Below are 19,481 nucleotides of genomic sequence, written 5' to 3'. Positions count from 1 at the left end.
TGGGCAAAAATGTTGGCTACTTTTCATTTTCTTAATTCTCAAAAAAACAATTCTCCTCATATTTGAAAAGAAAAAAGCCCTCAGACAGAAACCAGAGCTGGAAAATTCCAGCCTGAAAGATGAAACTTGACCAAGTTATAAGCAACTAAACAACGGCCTCTAAAATGGATACATTTAGCCAACCATAACTAAAGAGGTCACGTGCCAGTTCTAATTCCCAGACAGGAAACCTCATTCGCTTTCAGTTATCACTATGCACAGGACTTTTGAAACAAAACAAACACTGCAAGGAAACGAGATTAAGTCATTTCACCATCTATTCTACTCTCTGAATATATCAGATACCCCAATAACACCAAACCACAACCAAAGTTTGACTCAAAATGCAATTAAAACCTTAAAACTCTGACCCTTACAAGTTTGTTCCCAGCAGGGAGCACATTCTGAGCAGTGTAATTCAGGAGTTGACAGAGTTACACAGGTGAGGAGGATCAGGCTCTGAATCATTGGTATTTCAGAAGAATCTGGAGTCTACAACCATGGTCAGAGCCTGATTGCGCTAGATGGTGTACAAAGACATAGTAAGAGCCAGCCCCTGCCCCAAAGGGCTACTTTCACAAGGGGATTTCAATGCCTACCTGCCCTTTAGGGGCCCACATCCAACATGCAGGCACCATTGGCATTCACAAAACCCCTGCTCAGCTGCTACATATATTCCCTACATTCCAACAAGCATGCACAAAACTGCCCATGTCCTGATGACAGTGCTGAGCAGCTCGTCACCCTTGCTCATGCCTAGCCCTAGCAGGAGTGTCAAATGAGACATTCTCTATGTAGCTGTCCTTGGGGCCCAATCCAATAGGCATACTCAGAGCCTTCCTCCCCTAATACCCAATTGCCCGGTGGTAGGGCACTCCCTGGGGTGTAGGAGACCCAGGTTCAAATCTGCCTGATCTGGAGTGAGGATTTGAACCCAGAGCTCCCCCATCCCAGATGAGTGGTCTGGGCACAGCACCACCTCTGTCATTTTTTGTGAGCAAAGGCCTAATTCCTTTTGCCGCTCCTTGGCATTTCCCACTGGCTGGCCCAGGTGACTCTCCGCTCAGCATGCTGGCACCTGAGCAACCCTTTCTTAGGCTCCCCACTTCTCCAGGCATGGCATGGGGAGCGGGATACCTAACTGGGGCTGAGGAATCCACAAGGTGGCCGGATGCCTAGGAGTTGGCGTTGCAATGCCCAGGTCCCCTTTGTGAATGTAGCCCAAAGGACTGAGCCCCATACAAACCATTATACACACAGCGCTGCAGCTCTCGTATCTCTTCCAATCTTTGGTAGTTTTCTTAAAGCCCCAGCTCCTCGAGTCATGTGAATAGATGAGACCATCAGCTTCCATTACAAAAGGAAGTTTCTAGTCCTCCTTGTTGTGGAGAAAAGCGTGGCAACATGACCTGAGTGCAGCCTACAGGCTCAAAAGCAGAAGGCAAAGTGAAAGAACCTGTTTATGTTTTTAAATCTCATGACTGTTGGAAGGCCTAACTCAGGATTTTAAATACTTGCGAGAAAGGACACGGGCTTAACTTCGCCAATGGACTTGGAAAAATCAAATCCTGGCAGAGGAGCCTGTCAGTTCAAGGCAGGTCAGCTCAATCCCACTGTAAGGGAAGCCACTCTGGGTATTCAGCTCCCTAGTTAATTGTCTTTCCCAACACAGACCAGCTGCCCTAGGATACCTGTTTGCTTTCTCCTCAGAGACAGAGAACAGTGTAATTGCTACAGATACAAAGTACCACCAAAAATGAATAAAAAAGTAAGGATTTGATCAATTATAGATCAGTATAAGTTTCAGAAGTATTAATTTTAAGTTAAAAAATAGTACAAATGGAAGCAGCAAAATAAAACTTCACACATATTTTTGGAAACATGACACCAAACAATCCAGTATAATATCCACCAGTCCTATCTTATCAGTAGGAGGAAAGTGTTTGTTTTCCTCACTATACAAAGTAATGGATTTTGGGGTTGCTGTGTAGGAAGGAAAAGATGTAAGTCATCTTCAACAGAAAGCCAGGAGCAATACTTGGAATTGCAGTTAATGCTGACTCGCACAGTTAGGTGGCTGAAAAAGGAACGAAGGCTTTAAGACCCCCCCCACACACATGCTAACTCAGGAAACTCAGATCCCACTAATAACCAAAAGTCTGCAACTGGCATTTGTGAACATTTGTGCTGCAGTTCCCTGTCACTTGATCAGACTATAAGGTTTTCCTCTTCTTTTGAAGACAGCATATCTGCAGGATTCAGCTTAAGCTGATGGGTTCCTGGTCCATTGATTACATTGGTCTTTGCCCACTTCAGGAAAGCATTTGGAAAAACACACATACAAACACACAGAGAGCTTGCACCTCCCTTTACACATTCCCATGCCTCCCTTGGAAGCCGTGGCCCATACTTTAAGAATCGCTGTTCTATACCCATTAACTCAGAGGCCTCATGGACTGTGGTAATCCTCCAACCAGTTCCCCACTGAGCTGACGCGTCAATATAGGTTAAGTTCTCTTTCTTTTGAACTGCCCGAAACCTTCTCCAATATGCTTCAGGGGTCAGTTTAAACTTCAGCCACAAAGCTTGTTTTCAATTATCATAATCTTTACAGTCTTCCCATAAGGGTAAAGATGTCCAGGGCCTTTGCCCAGAAAGCAGTGGAGCCAGGTCTCTTACCACATCCCCCTGTCCGAGCTTATTTAATTCATATAGCGAGGAAGTCATTTGGAGTCTATGCCACCCACGGGCACAGGTCCATGGTGTCTGGCTCCACCTACTGGAAAATGGTTCTGCTGCCACAGTTTCTCCATCTTGATCTGATGTTGATGCTCCCTGTCCTTTTCTCTCTTCTAGTGCTGTTACTGGCGCTGGCGTTTGGTCTTACTGGCACTGCTGAGGGTCCCAGACTGCTCTCTCTTGCTCTAGGTCTGCAAGCTTCTGGGTTTTCAGATACACTCTGTCCCTCTCCAGTTGAAGCTTCTCCTACTCTAGCTGTTGGGTGTCCAGCACTCCTCTTGCAGTGGTGGCCTTTGTCTGGATGGAACACAGTAGCTGACTGTCAGCCTCTTCCCTGTTTCTCTCCAGGGTGTTGGCTCCAAAATTCTCCCTGTCTGCTGGGCCCTCTGTCAGTCGACTGGAGGTTCTCTGTGAACGTGGACCATCATTCCTTGACTGGTCATTAGAATACAGCAAATCAACTAAGTATGATTTTGTTCTATCTTCAGGGCTAATCTCCCTTTCTCTGCATAGCTCAACAACAGATTTTTCTTCAGTTGTTCATAATTCATTTTCCCCATCTCCCTTTTCTCTGTTCCTTTCCCTAGAAAGGCTACTGAGGCTTTTTTCTCTGTGCCTCTCCTGTCTAAGTAATTTGCTTTTGCTGCTGTTGGCATTTATGCAATTGACACTGTTAAAAGATCCCACCAATGCTGCCACCATAGAGATTGTGGTTCAGGGCTGCTGCACCTGGATTTCCCCTATGTGGTTCAGCAAGGGCACCCACTCTCAGGCTGGTAGCTCCCCAGCCATTGCCTCTTTGGGTGGAGACCTGCAGCTCTCTCCCCTCTGACCAGGGCATTCCCAGGCTTCACAGCTCCTGTCTTCATTGCGTCACAGCACAGTCACAGCACAGGCCGGTTGCCCAAGGACACCTGTTTGTTTTCTCTTCAGCAGGGCTGGCTCAGGCTTTTTTGCTGCCCCAAGCGACGAAGGAGAAAAAAAAAAGCCGTGATCGGCGGCACCTCGGTGGCAGCTGTACTGTGCCGCTTCATTCCTCAGCTCCGAGAGGGACTGAGGGACCCACCGCCAAATTGCCACCGAAGACCTGGACGTGCTGCTCCTTCCCATTGGCTGCCCCAAGCACCTGCTTCCTTCGCTGGTGCCTGGAGTCAGCCCTGCTTTTTAGAGACAGAGAACAGTGCAATTGCTGCAGATACAAGTTACCACCAAACTCTTCCTAAGCAGGCCAAGTATATTCCTAAGGTACAAAGCATTACCAAGAAAACAGAACAAAAGAACCTACTCACATGCTAATAAGCTCACCAGAGTTACCCCAACTCCCTCCTGGACTCTGGCAAGTGTAGGTTTTAATACCACACCCTAGGAGCATCCTTGTGGTTACAAGGTCATCAGAGCTTCAGCTCAGAACAAGCACCCAGTCATATGAGGCTTCAGTAGGCCAAGTCCTTCCAACCCTCCCCTAAGGACTGGGGCCCTCCAGGGTCCAGGGGTCCTGCCCATTTGCTGGAGTAGGGAGAAGGCCCTGAGACAGGTTAAATCCCAAGCTTTTAAGCTAGAGTCTTTTCTTTGTCTGATGGGCTCTGGAGAATCCAGTCTGCACAAACATATGCAGCTCTCCCCATAGGGTGACTTCAAAGGGCTGGGAATGGAGGAGGTACATTAGTATCCCCCATCCCTGCTAGAGAAGGGGCACACACTGCCACAACAACACAGCCACAACTGCATTTTTCATACTGTGCCCAAAGGTGTTAAGTTAAACCATATGGAATTGGGGTTAACTCAGTAAAGCTTAGCTTCATTCCATCAGGTTCATCAGGATATTACAGAATATTGTAAGTCTGTCACAGAGCCTCCTCTGGGACAGAATATATTGAGATGAAAGTTGTCAATAGGCTCAAACCAGAGTGCTCAACCTGCAAACGCTTGCTACTAGGATTGCCACTTACTCCGATCCAGGAACTACTCCCAGTAGGAACTGCAGGCTCAGCGCTTAGCTTTCTTTTTGTAGGTGTTGGTGTGGTTGGGGCCCTGTACTGCACAAGACTATAGTCATCAAATTTGCTGCAGAACTCACCACTTCTGCAGAGCTGGGCTCCAGAACCTGAGTTTCCACTTTTTTTAAATGACCGTAGTTAACCTTGAGTATGACTGATGTAGTGTGGTATGCCTGAGTCTGCAGACAGCCTGAAACAGTAACTCTGAAAGGTGTGAACTGCCCCATTTGTCTCAGTCAGGGCCCTGGTGACTCTGATTCTGCAGCCAAGTAATCTGACCATGGAATTCACCGTTTTCCTGCAGCCAGGTGGCTGACATTTATTTTTGTCTCCCTGCCCTGCTTGGACCTGCCTGTAGCTGCCACTTTCTCTTTAGCTCCTCGCACAAGGGATCTTAACTAGACACCCGTGTATGCTCCCTGCATTGCTCCATGGAGACAGGCAGTGGGGACTGGGGAGCCAGAGCAGGAATCCTGCCTGCAGGGAGGAGACAAGGGGAGCAAGAGGTGAGGCTGTGCTGCCTACAGAATAGTACAGGAGCCATGGTCCAGTGAATGGTGCTGGGGCCCTGGAGAGCAGAGCTAAAAGCCCTTCCTTGAAGGGACTCAGGGCTTGTCAACACTTTACAATACTGCAGCGACACGGCTGCTCCACAGTAGCGCTCAGTGAAGATGTTGCTGACGCCAACAGGAGAGCTTCTCCTGCCGGCGTAGGTACAGCACCTCCCCGAGAGGCAGAGCAATTGTCCCTCCCTACTATTGCAGGGCAGAGCAATGGCGCTCGTGGTTCAGTTGCCTAACACTTTCTATTATAAACAGTTCCTGCAGCTGTGGTGAAGAGCTCTAATGCCCCCTGGCTTGTGCTAGCATTTCAGAATTTGGCAAGAGGGTTGGCCCAGGCCTGGGCCCGGGAGGGACCTAGTGGGCACCTCATGGAATCTGTTCAGATTTGTTGACTTACACACTGTTAAAAATCACCATTGCCTGCTGACGAGTCAGATAGCCAGCTTGGCCCGGGCTTGCTCCCAAGCTCACCCAGCGTTCCCTTCGCATTGCACATGCTCTACCCCACACCTCGCTTCAGAAGCCCACATGGCATGGAACCCGCACACGGGGCACAGACAAAATGGATCCGCCTCCTGCTGCTGCCCATCGAAACATCCTCAGTCTCTGCTGAACCCTGACAAATACAGAGCTGAAATCAGGCTGGCTCCCCGGCGTTGTTATAACAGGTATTAGAATAATACGACTCATAAGAATGTGTTTAATGCTCAGACGTTATTGTATGCTCAGGCGTAGCTGCTTGCACCAATCTCACCTTTACCATAGTATCCCAGATTGGATAGTGATATTTGAGCAGTTTGTCTTGTGAGTCTCTACGACTGTGTAAATGACCAAACAGGAGAGAGCCACTGACTAGTATGAAGGGCTGACTGCTATCAAGTGTTTCTCCCTTCCCAAAAGCAAGGGGCCATCCATACCAGATGGACAGTTGTGGGATACTGCAAAAAGAAGACAAAAGATTTTGTTGTTGTTCTGCTTCTTCCCATGAAGATGAGCCAGGCAAGTGGACTCCTCCCATCAACTGAATTGAGTTTGCAGCTCACAGCACATGGCAGGAAGGAGATAAAATTGCCAAACAAAAGGAACCTGAGATCTTTGTGCTGCTTGAACTCTGGGGGACAAAGTTTTCAAGGCATAAGCAAAGGATCCCCAGCTGCTTAGCCTGGGTTAGCCCTAAGGAACATATAGCACTGATTATAGAAACTTTTATTACCTTTTGGAACTTAAGATTGGAACTCATTTTTGTATCTATGTTTACCTGCTTTCACCTGGTAAATAACTCGTTTCCTTTTCCTAGTAAATATATCAGTATATAGCTTATTCTAGGACTGGCTACAGGCATTGTCTTTGGTGTGAGATCTAAGGTGCAACTGACCTGGGGTAAGTGACTGGCCCTTTGGGACTGAGAGTAGCCTGAGTATTGCTGTGATTTTTGGTGCAAGGGACCAGCTATCACAAAGGCAGGCTCACCTAAGTGACAGGACAGATGGGAGTAGCCCGGGGACTGTATCTGACTCCATGGTTAGGCTGTTGTAGTGCCTGAGGATTATACTTGATACTTGGTTGGTGATATCTGAGTATAGAACTCCCCACCAATGTGGGGTTTAGGCCTTGCACCCTAACAGCCTGCCTTGAGGGGGGACTCATGCTCTGAGCACAGCAGGCAGCGTTACAACAACTCAGGCCACAATTACACCATCACAAGCTATTTTGTCCATATGACAGTGGCTTCATTTCTGGGTGAGGAAACCAACTGGACCCCTCTACCCGTGACATACGATCTGTGGCTGGGAGAGCACCCAGGCCTGGGGCACTTGGTCAGCAATTCTTACCAGACCCTTGACTGGGGCCAGCAGCTCCCGGGAGAACTCGGCAAAGGTGAGGAAGGCACCGGCCAGTTGCTCATCACCATCACTCTGATAGTTTGCAGAGAATTTTTCCTGGGCTGCAAGATGAGCTTCTATGTGGCTAGCAAGATCTAGGCACACAAACACCAAGCCCCAATCAACATGGATAGGGAGAGCAGAGTCCAGTCATCCACACCTCAACCCCCTCCCCAGACAGCTGTCAGCATCTAGGCCAGAGTAGGACAGGGCTGGAAGGGGGAGTCAAGTGAGGGAGAGGAGCACTGGGTCTGGGGGAAGTGGACAGGTGAGTGCAGGGGGAAGGTGGGGATTGGGGTGAGGGAAGCAGGGGTGGGGCTAGGGGGCTGGGGCAGAGCAGCAATGGGGGGATGGGACAGGTGAGTGGGGCAAACCAGGGGAAGTATTGGGGGATGTGCAGATGAGTGGAACAGAGCAGAGTTGGGGCTGTGAGGAGGGACAAGGCAGGGCTGAAGGGTGGGGCAGGTGAGTGGGGCAGAACAGCAGCAGGGCTGGGGGATGGGACAAGGCAGGGCTGGGGGATGGGGTGAGTGAGTGGGGCAGAGCAGCAGCAGGGATGGGGGATGGGGCAAGGCAGGGGTGGGCTGGGGTGAGTGAGTGGGGCAGAGCAGGGGTCGGAGAGGGGCAAGGCAGGGGTGGGGGGATGGGCAGGTGAGTGGGGCAGAGCAGCAGGTGATGGGGTGTGTGTGTGTGTGTGTGTGTGTGTGTGTGTGTGTATCTCCTACAGCCCCTCCCCTGTGATCCAGGAGGACCTTGAATCAGGGCAGTTGGAGCTGGTGGGCTTCCACTCTGGGCACTGGGCACACAGACGCTGTGGGGCAGGTTTTGCAGGAGGCAGCACAGGCCCCCAGAAGGTGCCCTTGAGAAACAGCCTCTGGCAAGGCTCCACCTCCTGCCTCCAGCCCTGGCTGTGTCCCTCGGCAGTGGCAGCAGCGGCACCGGCGCTACCTCCTCCTGCTCCTGGCACATTGCAGGGTCGCTGGACTAATGCTCTGGTCAACACAGGGGTGGCAGAGGTGGAGGACGAAGCTCCAGGGCAGAGCTAGCTCCCATCCAGCCCCATCAGTGGAGTGGGGGAGCTGGGCTGGGGCAGGAACAGCCATTCCTTTCACCTTGCACTGCTCCCTGTCAGGTCCGTGCTCACTGGGCTGGCCAGGGAGCGCCAGGGCCTGTTGGCTCCAGTAAGCACTAGTGACCCCAGGCCTGTCTGGGCTGGGAGATGCGGAGGGAGCTGGGTGGCACAAGCAGGGGCATGTAAGCCAAGCTGGGTGGCACAGTGGGGTTTGGTGATGCCATGGCTATTAGTTATGCAATGCCATCCTTATTGCTAGGGGTGGTCTCTGCCCCTCAGCTGCTCGCCAAGCAGAGGGCATTGCTGTGGGCCGTGGCTGGGGTGCATGCTGCTCACAAGGGCGCTGCCTGGCCTGGCCTGGCCCATTTCCCATTCATGCCCAGCACTCATTGCAGGGTTTCTGTGAGGAGGGCAGAAAGGCAGCTGAGGCCAGCCCTGATGTCCACTGCAAAGCTGGGAGGAAGGCTCAGGGCTGGATAGCAGATGGCAGAGAGGAGAGAGCGGCAGGACTGGGGGACTCCCCTGCAATTGGAGGGGGTTCCAGCACACCCAGAAACAGGCACAAACGTGAGGGCATGTCTCCAAAACCCCAGCTCCCCCTGCCCACTCTCCAGCCCAACAGACAGGCCTCCCTCCCCCTGGCCCACTCTGGGTCTCTGGTTCTGCTCTCACCTTGTCCAGAAGCATGCTCTGCTTTGGTGGCTTTCCTCATTTTTTGCAATACAGCTCGATCAGAATCCAAGGCCTAGGAACAACAAAAAAAGAGGGTTTGTGGGTTTCTACCTACCAAACCCTCTAAACATGAGACTAGACCCAGCCACATTGCAGATGGGATACACAGCCAGGGAGTGGCTTGGTTTACAGGGCCGCCCAGAGTGGGGGGGCAAGTGGGGCAATTTGTCCCAGGTCCTGGGCCCCTCAGGGGCCCCCATGAGAGTTTTTTGGGGGCCCTGAAGCGGGGTCTTTCACTCGCTCCGGGGGCCCCGGAAAACTCTCGTGGGGCCCAGGCCCCTGAAGCTTCTTCTGCTCGAGGTCTTCGGTGGCGGGGGGTCCTTCCGCTCTGCCCCACCGCCGAATTACCACCGAAGCGGGACCTGCCACCGAAGTGCCAGGTCTTCGGCGGTAATTCAGCAGCGGGGGGACACCGCCGCGGGTCTTCGGGGCAATTCGGTGGCGGGTTCCGGAGCGGAAGGACCCCCCTCTGCTGAATTACTCCCGAAACAGAGCCCCCCGCTGCTGAGGACCCCAGGCCCCCTGAATCCTCTGGGCAGCCCTGTTGGTTTATACAGCCTCTGGGCACCAGCCAACACACCCCAGGGCCCAAGGAACGCACACTGCCCTGCCCAGCCTCTGCTCATTTGTCCCTCCTGCTTTGTTTGAGGGAAGCTGCTAGAAGGAGCCCTAATAACCAACAGCCCAGTTGTTGCCCCTACCCTCCTCTTTCCCCTCTTTACGCATAAAATACTGCAGCTGGGGCTTTCAACAGTCATGGCTAGACCCCAAAAGGCCTTATCTGTCAGTATTCTGGGACACATACACTAGCTAGCTCACCCCCAAAACTCCTGACCTGCTAATCCACAGCTGTCTTTTGTGAGGGTTTAGGCATGCTCAGAGTACACCAGCATCAGGACTTGGCAGCTTTCACATGCCCAGCTGCAAACACTTAGGGGCCTAGGGAACTTAGGTGGCAGCCCAGTGAGGGTTTGAACAATCTCAGCGGTGCCTGTTGGACTTAGGGCCTATGTCCCTTCATGGATCAAGCCCTCAATGCCCAAAGGTCACTGCAGTGGGAGTTGAGCTGGGCACCCATCTCCTGCAGGAACTTTTTCCCATCTCAGCCCATGCTCCAAGTACCTTATTAAGATAGCAACATCCTGCACTCCAATGCCAGGATTACAATTGCCTGGGTAATATATGACAAAACCATGGTTAAGACAGCATCAGTAGCCCTAAACCAAGCATTGCAAACCCAAGCAATTCAGAGTTAAGGTTACACTTCCCCAAAATCCCAATCTGTTAAGGTAAGAAAGGGTAGGGCACCCACAGACCCTAATTCTGCCATGCCACAGCCTGGGCATGGGTGGCCAGATCTAGAAATCAGACCCAGAGTCTGCTGCAGGAGACAAACTGGAGATTTGAACCATGAGTTGGGCCAGGTTAGGATGTCAGAGGCAAATTGGACTCAGAAACCACAGTTTAGATGCCAGAAATCAAACCAGGTTGGATGCCAGGAATGAAACTGGGGGAGCAGGGTAGAGCGCAGTTGCTCAGACTGCTCCTTTTTCCTGTTGATAGCTTCAGCGGGGCTGGTGGGTAATCAACCACCTTGGGACTCTACCAATTGGACCTCAGGGGTGGAGCCTCACACTGGGGCTGGGCTTCACAGGTCCCAGGTAAGTGCTAGCCAGCAGGCTGCCAAGTGGAGGGTTGGATGCTCCCCTACAGACCTGGGTTCAAGACATGAGGGTCAGGATAAACCATGAGAGGAAAAATGATGGTGTCTTTAAATCAATGTAATCTAAACAAGGCTCACAAACCCACCCTGCCTTAATGATAATTGTATGGCTATTGCAGGGCAGCATTAAAGTGCCTTGTTCCATCTGAGCCTTCTTGCGTGACTTGGACAAATTATCCATCTCTCTGCTCCCTGATGGTACTATGGGGAGTGGGCACTGCCCTGCCTCACAGGGGTGGGTGAGGACACATTAGATTAATGAATTTTAAGGTAATTGAGAATGACCTCCAGCATAATACATGGCATCCCTGCATTAATTACTCCTGTTCTCAATCCTATGGCTGAGGTTGAACTACAGCAGATCTTAGAGAAAAACATCCAATCACTATTTAAAGATTGCCAGTAATGGAAACTACACCACACCCCTTAGGAAGCTGGTTCAGTGGTTAATTACTCTAACAAATTTACACCTCAGTTCCAGCCTGAATGTGTCTAGCCTCAACTTCCAGCCACTGGATTGTGTCAGACCTCTCTCTGCTAGACTGAAGAGCCCATTATCAAATATTTGTTCCCCATGTAGATATTTATAGACTGTATCAAGTCACCCCCTTGAGCTCCTTGAGTCAATCACCATAAAACCTGTTTTCTAATTTCCGAAGGCTCTGAGGTGCTCAGATATTACACCCATGGGGGCCAGAAAAGTACGTAAGAGAGAGATGGTGCATTCGAGGCCACCTTATACATCACCGGAGAAGAAGGGAAAAGTTACGATTTGCTGAATATGATTATCTTATATGTGTGCATGTACCATTTTTGCATCTAAAGTTATGAATATTGACTATGTAGCTGTATTTCAAATGTAGTTACACCTGAGTGACATCATCTGTAGGTAAGATGCTTCCAGTCTAGACAGCAGGTTGGGAAGGGTCTTGTTCAAGGTAAGGGGCCTTAGGAGAAGCTTATCTCCACCTGGTGAGCCTTCCTGAGAACGTTCCAGATAGCCTGCGGGTAATGGCTGCTATGACTCAGCAAGGTGTTTGCATATGTCTGTTTGTTAGCCTGGGATAGAATTTTGGGTTTGACTTTTTGATACTCTTATATCTTACACTACTATGTGTGAACAAAGAACAAAGATTGTGTCTATGGTTTCTACCTAGTCAGATGGGTTTGTTAGGACAAGGGGAACAGATAAAAGCAGTTAAAGGGTTACTTGAACGAATGCTTTAAGATTGCCTCAACCCCAATCTCAAGGCAAAGTCAAGCAACCAGTCAGGAGGGGCAAAAGGCAATTGAGGGGAAAGTATAAAACACCAGAAGACCAAAGAAATGCCTGTCCCTGACCATACGACAACCTCACTCCTTACCCCTCCCATGAGGTACAAAAGAGTTGAGATGAAGACCCCAGACCCAAAATGGAACATGATGCTAAGTTATAAGGGGTGGGATTGTGGATGTGCATTTCAGGTATAATTATACCTGCTGAGGATGGGGAGAGGGAACACTGGGAAACAAGGCTCTGCGGTATCAGAGTTATGGGACACATGCTTGCTGGAAAATAATCCCAATAAACATTGCATTGCCTGCACTTCGGACTTCTGGTCTTCTGCTTTCTGTCTGCATGACAAGAACCGGGGAGAGGGTGAAGGGAAAGCCCTCTAACACAAGGTATACAAAGGCATGTGACCAGATGACACAACATTGATCTCCATTTTGGGTACCTGTATTTTTCCACAAACTGGTCTCGGAGCCAAGTTTGAAACAAAGGGTTCCTGCCATATGGAAAAGCTATATAAGGCAGGGAGTGATATCATCGATTGTTCTTCACTCCCCCACAACTCAACACCTGAGAGAAGCTCTGGAAGAAAAGGACTTGGAATGGGGGTGGGGAGCCCAAGCTGCAAAGCAAGTGCAGCTTGTTCCTTGAGAATCTGCAAGCCTGCTTGGATCTAGGGCCGGCTTTAGCAGGTGTGGGGCCCGATTCGTACTCACCCGGCAGCGCTCCGGGTCTTCGGCGGCACTCAAGGATCCGCCACCGAAATGCTGCCGAAGACCCCCCGGAACACCGCCAGGTGAGTAAAAATTAAAAAGGTGCCAGCATAGGGCCCTCTTAGACACGGGGTCCGATTTCGGGGAATTGGGCGAATCGGCCTAAAGCCGGCCCTGCTTGTATCACCAGCTAGGGTGAGAGATTGCCAATTCTTATCTGTTGGGGCTGACCACAAATTATCTTGGGCTGTTGTTACAGAATGGTTTTGGGGGAGCTAGTAGTGAACTGGCTTTGACCAGCTGGGCTGACTTGCAGCCACTTGACTGGATAAACAAGTAAAGAGATAAGGAAGGCCGGAGAGTGTTGAGTGTGGGAATGGAGAGCAGTTGTGTTACCTGCCAGATCCTGCTTGTGGGTGAATACGCCCCCCCTTAGAAGGAGATGATAAAAGCAGCTATGAGAATTGCTTTAGATTAACAGTTTCACCTGCAGACCCTTGTGGGTGCCCAGGAATTCCCTGTGCTGGAGCAGCACCTGCTACGAGCGCTCAAAGGACAAGACTGGAGGGTCCAGGACTATCCGTAGCAGAAGGGGAAGTAAGCATTGATTCTTGCTTGCTTGATTGCTGGAAAGCACGTATTTAGTAATGTGTGAAGGCTGGGAAGCTTATTGTACTTTGGCAATAAAACCGGTTATACTTATGCACCTGGTGTGGCTTCATTGAGTGTATCCGAGCCCCCCCCCCACCCCCTTTAGCTCAACAATATCCAATCTTCCTAGTATTTTAGGCTTAGTTTGCAGTTTGGTTTATTTACTAAGTAATCTGCTTTGATCTGTTTGCTATCACTTATAATAACTTGAAACTATCTTTGTGTAGTTAATAAACTTGTTTTATGTTTTAATCTAAACCAGTGTGCCTTTAAATGAAGTGTCGGGGAAAATCTCCGCTTGGTTAACACAAGTGTGCATTGTCCTCTCCACATTGAGGGAGGGGTAGGGTGAGCAGATAGCAAATGTAAAAATCGGGATGGGGGTGGGCAGTAATAGGTGCCCATATAAGAAAAAGCCCCCAAAATTGGGACTGTCTCTATAAAATTGGGACATCTGGAGGGGTGAACTATTTATGAACTTACATTGTACAGACCCCTGTGCAGTGCAAAATGGTATAATTTTGGGTTTATACTCCAGTGGGGGTGTGAACCTGGGAAACTGGGAAATTGGCTGTTGTCTCTTGTCTGTCTGTGAGTGGCTAAGGTGAACACTCAGGTAGCTTACTTGGGTGTGTGGCGCCACCTGCTGTCGTTTTGGGTGGTAACAGGGCCTGGAGAGGCTAAGTAGGGTGAGAAGGCATGACCCAGCTGGCTGGTTAGAGGGGTGCAGCGGTTCTCACAGCTCTCAGACTGCACCCTGGGGGTGACAACCCATTACAAGAGTTCTGACCCATTTCATGCAGTGACAGTCACTCCCTCGAGGAAAAGCACAGAAATTTATTCCTCATTTCTTGGGCTCATGCAGATGCCCAAGAGTCCTCCTTAGGGAAGGGGGCAAGTTTACCATTCTTGGGGTGGAACAGCTTGTACCCAGGCAGCACAGCAATTCCCCATGGACACTTGGGCCATCACCAACTTCCTTGGCAAGAAGGAAGACCCACAAAAAAAAAGTAATTTTCAGAGAATTCTGTTCAAATTATTTGAGTGGGTCAACAAATGTGGACTAGGGTGATCCAGCGGATATAGTGTACGTGGACTGTCGGAAAGTCTTTGACAAGGTCCCTCACCAAAGGCTTTTAAGGTAAGTAAGCAGTCATGGGATAAGAGGGAAGGGCCTCTCCTGGATCAGTAACTGGTTAAAAGACAGGAAACAAAGGGTAGGGATAAATGGCCAGTTTTAACAGTGTAGAGAGGTAAATAGCAGGGTTCTGTACTGGGACCAGTCCTGTTCAATATATTCATAAATGATCTGGAAAAAGGGGTAAACAGTGAAGTGGCAAAGTTTGCAGACTATACAATATTACTCCATATTACTATACAATATTACATATAGTATTAATACGATACAATATTACTCGAGAGAGTTAAATCCAAATCTGACTGTGAAGAATTACAAAAGGATCTTACAAAACTGGGAAACAAAATGGTAGAGGAAATTTGATTTTGATAAGTGCAAAGTAATACACATTGGAAAACATGATCCCAACTATTCAGACAAAATGACGGGATCGAAATTAGCTGTTTCCACTCAAGAAAGAGACCTTGGAGTCATTGTGGCTAGTTCTCTGAAAACGTCCACTCAATGTGCAGCGACAGTAAAAAAAAGCCAACTGGATGTTAGAAACCATAAGGAAAGGGATAGATAAGAAAACAGAACATATGCCACAATATGAATCTACGGTACACACACACCTTGAGGACTGCATGCAGATGTGGTTGCTCTTTTAGCCATGAGAACTGGCTAAAAGACAGGAAACAAAGGATAGGAATGAATAGTAAATTCTCAGAATGGAGAGGGGTAACTAGTGGTGTTCCCCAAGGGTCAGTCCTAGGACCAATCCTATTCAATTTATTCATAAATGATCTGGAGAAAGGGGTAAACAGTGAGGTGGCAAAGTTTGCAGATGATACTAAACTACTCAAGATAGTTAAGACCAAAGCAGATTGTGAAGAACTTCAAAAAGATCTCACAAAACTAAGTGATTGGGCAACAAAATGGCAAATGAAATGTAATGTGGATAAATGTAAAGTAATGCACATTGGAAAAAATAACCCCAACTGTACATACAATATGATGGGGGCTAATTTATCTACAACGAGTCAGGAAAAAGATCTTGGCGTCATCGTGGATAGTTCTCTGAAGATGTCCACGCAGTGTGCAGAGGCAGTCAAAAAAGCAAACAAGATGTTAGGAATCATTAAAAAGGGGATAGAGAATAAGACTGAGAATATATTATTGCCCTTATATAAATCCATGGTACGCCCACATCTCGAATACTGTGTACAGATGTGGTCTCCTCACCTCAAAAAAGATATTCTAGCACTAGAAAAGGTTCAGAAAAGGGCAACTAAAATGATTAGGGGTTTGGAGAGGGTCCCATATGAGGAAAGATTAAAGAGGCTAGGCCTCTTCAGCTTGGAAAAGAGGAGACTAAGGGGGGATATGATAGAGGTATATAAAATCATGAGTGATGTGGAGAAAGTGGATAAGGAAAAGTTATTTACTTATTCCCATAATACAAGAACTAGGGGTCACCAAATGAAATTAATAGGTAGCAGGTTTAAAACAAATAAAAGGAAGTTCTTCTTCACACAGCGCACAGTCAACTTGTGGAACTCCTTACCTGAGGAGGTTGTGAAGGCTGGGACTATAACAATGTTTAAAAGGGAACTGGATAAATTCATGGTGGCTAAGTCCATAAATGGCTATTAGCCAGGAAGGGTAAAGAATGGTGTCCCTAGCCTCTGTTCATCAGAGGATGGAGATGGATGGCAGGAGAGAGATCACTTGATCATTGCCTGTTAGCTTCACTCCCTCTGGGGCACCTGGCATTGGCCACTGTCGGTAGACAGATACTGGGCTAGATGGACCTTTGGTCTGACCCGGTACGGCCGTTCTTATGTTCCATCTCAAAAGAGAGATATTAGAATTGAAAAAAGTACAGAGATCATTCTTGTAGCTCTTCTCTTCAACTGTTCCGATTTTTCAATATCCCGTTTACAGTGTGTACACCAGAACTGGATGCTGTATCCATGAACTGTCTGACCATCACTCTGCAGAGATAACATCACCTCCCAACTCTCACTCAATATTCCTGCGTTTATACAGCCAAGGATCACATTTGCTGCCTGATACAAAGTGTCACACAGGAAGCTCATGTTTGGTTGTTTTCTGCACAACTGCTAAATCCTTTTCAGAATACAATCTCCAGCTTGTAAGTGCCGCCAACATTCTTTGTTCCTAGATATACCTACAGCTAAAGTTCGTAACACACATTGTTTTGAGTTCTATACACAGATGTCCAGTATGACCTTGGGCAAGCCAGTTCCCTCTGTCTGCCTCAGTTTCCCTCCACTTGTAAAACAGGGACTATGATACTGACCTATCTACATAAGGGTTGTGCTTGTAAACCACTCAGCTGGACGGTGTTTTTTATACAGCTAAGTGTAAATGCATACATCTGGGAACAAAGAACATAGGCCATACTTACAGGATGGGGGACTCTTTCAGAGTCAGTGCTTCCCAGGATAGAGTTTTGGGGAGTTGTGGTGGATAATCAGCTGAACATGCATTCCCAGTGAGACACTGTGGCCAAAAGGCTAATGAAGTCCTGGGATGTCTAAACAGGGGAATCTCAAGTAGTAGTGTAGTGAGGTTATTTCACTTATGTATTTGGCACTGCTGCAACTGTTGCTGGAATGTTGGGTCCAGTTCTGGTGCCCACAGTTCAAGAAGGATGTTGAAAAATTGGAGGGGATTCAGAGAAGAGCCATGAGAATTATTAAAGAATTAGAAAACCTGCCATATGGTGCTAGATGAAATAGATTGAGCTCTTTGAGTCTAACAACGAGAAGATTAAGGAGTGACCTGATTACACTCAATCAGTACCTAGATGGAGAGCAAGTATTTAATCATGAGCTCTTCAATCTAGCAGAGAAAGGTCTAACACGATCCAATGGAAGGAAGTTGAAGCTGGACAAATTCAGACTGGAAATAAGATGTAATTTTTTGACAGTGAGAGTAATTAACCATTGGACTAATTTACCAAGGATTGTGGTAGATTCTCTATCACTGACATTTTAAGATCCAGATTGGATGTTGTTCTACAAGATGTGCTCTAGGAATTATTTTGGGGCTGTTCCCTGACCTGTGTTATACAGGAGGTCAGACTAGATCAGCGGTTCTCAAACATTTGTACTGGTGACCCTTTCACACAGCAAGCCTCTGAGTGCAACCCCGCCCCCCCTTAATAAATTAAAAACACTTTTTTGTATATTTAACACCATTATAAATGCTGGAGGCAAAGTGGGGTTTGGGGTGGAGGTTGACAGCTCGCGACCCCCTGAGAGGCCCTGACCCCCAGTTTTAGAACCCCTGGACTAGATGCTCACAGTGGGCTCTTCTGGCCTTGGAATCGACGAATCTGGAGAGTGGATGTTATTTTAATAACTTATGCTCCATGTCAAGCACCATCTCTGCAATTCCCCTCCCCTGCACCAGCTCTGACCTTCTCACCATTGTATTTCAATGTTTATATGTGCAAGATGCACATAGAAATAATGCACATTTCCATTAAGCCCAATAGCCACATTATTGAGCCTTCCCATCCTATCACCAAGGCGCCTCCAGCAAAACCAGGAGAGAGTAGCTAGTGGTCTCCTTCCTGACCTTTCTAAGGTAAAAACAAGTTGTAAAAACCATGTTAAAGCAAAAACCAACATCTCCAGGCCCTCCTTATGTACCATAAAAGCAGCACAGAGGGGCACAACTCCACTGGTTTTCTAGTTACCTTTTATTCCTTAAGGTCTGCAGAGATCTAGGCCTGGGCTCAGTAGTAAACAACATTTCCCATAACCACAATTTCCAGATGTAGCAGCTCTGTTTTAAATAAGCAATTCTGGCTTTGGAGAGAGATACAAATAGTGACGGTTGAGAATGAAGCAACACAAGGAAATTGCACCACGTCCCGTGTTAGTCAGCAAGGTCAAAACCACTGGAAAAGGACAAGGAGACTGATGTGAGAATGAACTCAAGGGAGACGGTAGTGGTGCAGGTGGCCCACTCCAGCAGGGGGTGGGTCAGAAGCAGCCAGGGAGGCCTTAGAAACCTCCAGCTAATTACAGCCATGCTTGTTAGGAGCCAGACAGGAGACAGCTGCTGGGGCAGCCCAGATATAAGGAGCTGCCCAGCAGCCCAGAGGAGATTCTCTCCCTGACCAGCAAGGGAGGAGGACTGGCACCCAGGAATAGCACCTGAGACAGAGCAGTGCTGGGCAGACTCAGGGGAGCGGAGAGTGAGCTCTGGCCTGTTACCTGCTAGACTGCAGGCCACTGCCAGAAAGGGCCAAGAAGGTGCAATGGCCAAGGGAAAATAGGCAGACAAGGGGAGAGAAGGAGAACAGAGAAGCTGCTGCTAGAGGGTTCCTGGGTCTGGACCCGGGGAGGGCTAGGTTTCCCCCGTTCCCCTAGCACTGCAGCTGGCTGTGGGGAAGCATGGCCAATACAGACTGCAACTTGCCCCTGAAGTGAGGGGCTAGACTTTGGGTTGTGGTGGGCCCCTGTGGTGGGTGCAAGCCAAAGGATGGCTGTGACCCCCGGAAGGGGGGTGAGAAAGAATAGTGGGCACTGCTGGAGGGCAGTGTCCTGAAGAGGGCACTGCTGAGTGGGGAACAACATGGGTTCCAAATCAGTAGAGCAGATAATGGGCAAGACATAGGGTGACCAGACAGCAACAGTGAAAAATCAGGGTGGGGGTGGGAGGGTGAGTAATAGGAGCCTATATAAGAAAAAGACCCAAAAATCGGGTCATCTGGTCACCCTAGTGAGACACCACGTGCAGAGGGTGCTCCACAGCTGAAAAGAGCTAATTCCCGGAGCAACCAGTGGGTGGTGAGTCCTGCAACCCGTTACACTATTTCACATTTCACATCCCTATTCACATGCAAAAAACTACCTCTGCCACCTCTGATCCCTGCCCTGCAGAGTCCCTCAGCGAGGTCCCTGGTCCTTATCCCAAACAGGAGCAAGTATTCCTTG

At 48.7% G+C, this 19,481-nt stretch overlaps 1 protein-coding gene across 1 annotated transcript in view; it reads right to left on the bottom strand.

Moving 5' to 3' along the window:
* The window catches only part of LOC116816900 (arf-GAP with SH3 domain, ANK repeat and PH domain-containing protein 2-like), a 114,000-nt gene that overhangs the window by 87,417 nt on the left and 7,102 nt on the right, over positions 1–19,481 (bottom strand). The window contains exons 2-3 of the mRNA XM_032766532.2: positions 8,966–9,038; positions 7,171–7,316 (exon numbers count right to left, since the gene is read on the bottom strand). Of these exons, the coding sequence (XP_032622423.1) occupies positions 7,171–7,316; positions 8,966–9,038 (219 nt within the window). The remainder of the gene's footprint in view (positions 1–7,170; positions 7,317–8,965; positions 9,039–19,481) is intronic.

This window comes from Chelonoidis abingdonii, chromosome 14 (genome assembly GCF_003597395.2).
Source record: "Chelonoidis abingdonii isolate Lonesome George chromosome 14, CheloAbing_2.0, whole genome shotgun sequence".
Taxonomy (NCBI): Eukaryota; Metazoa; Chordata; order Testudines; family Testudinidae; genus Chelonoidis; species Chelonoidis abingdonii.
Note: the sequence above shows the minus strand (reverse complement) of the source record. Positions and strands in the feature narration are given on the sequence as shown.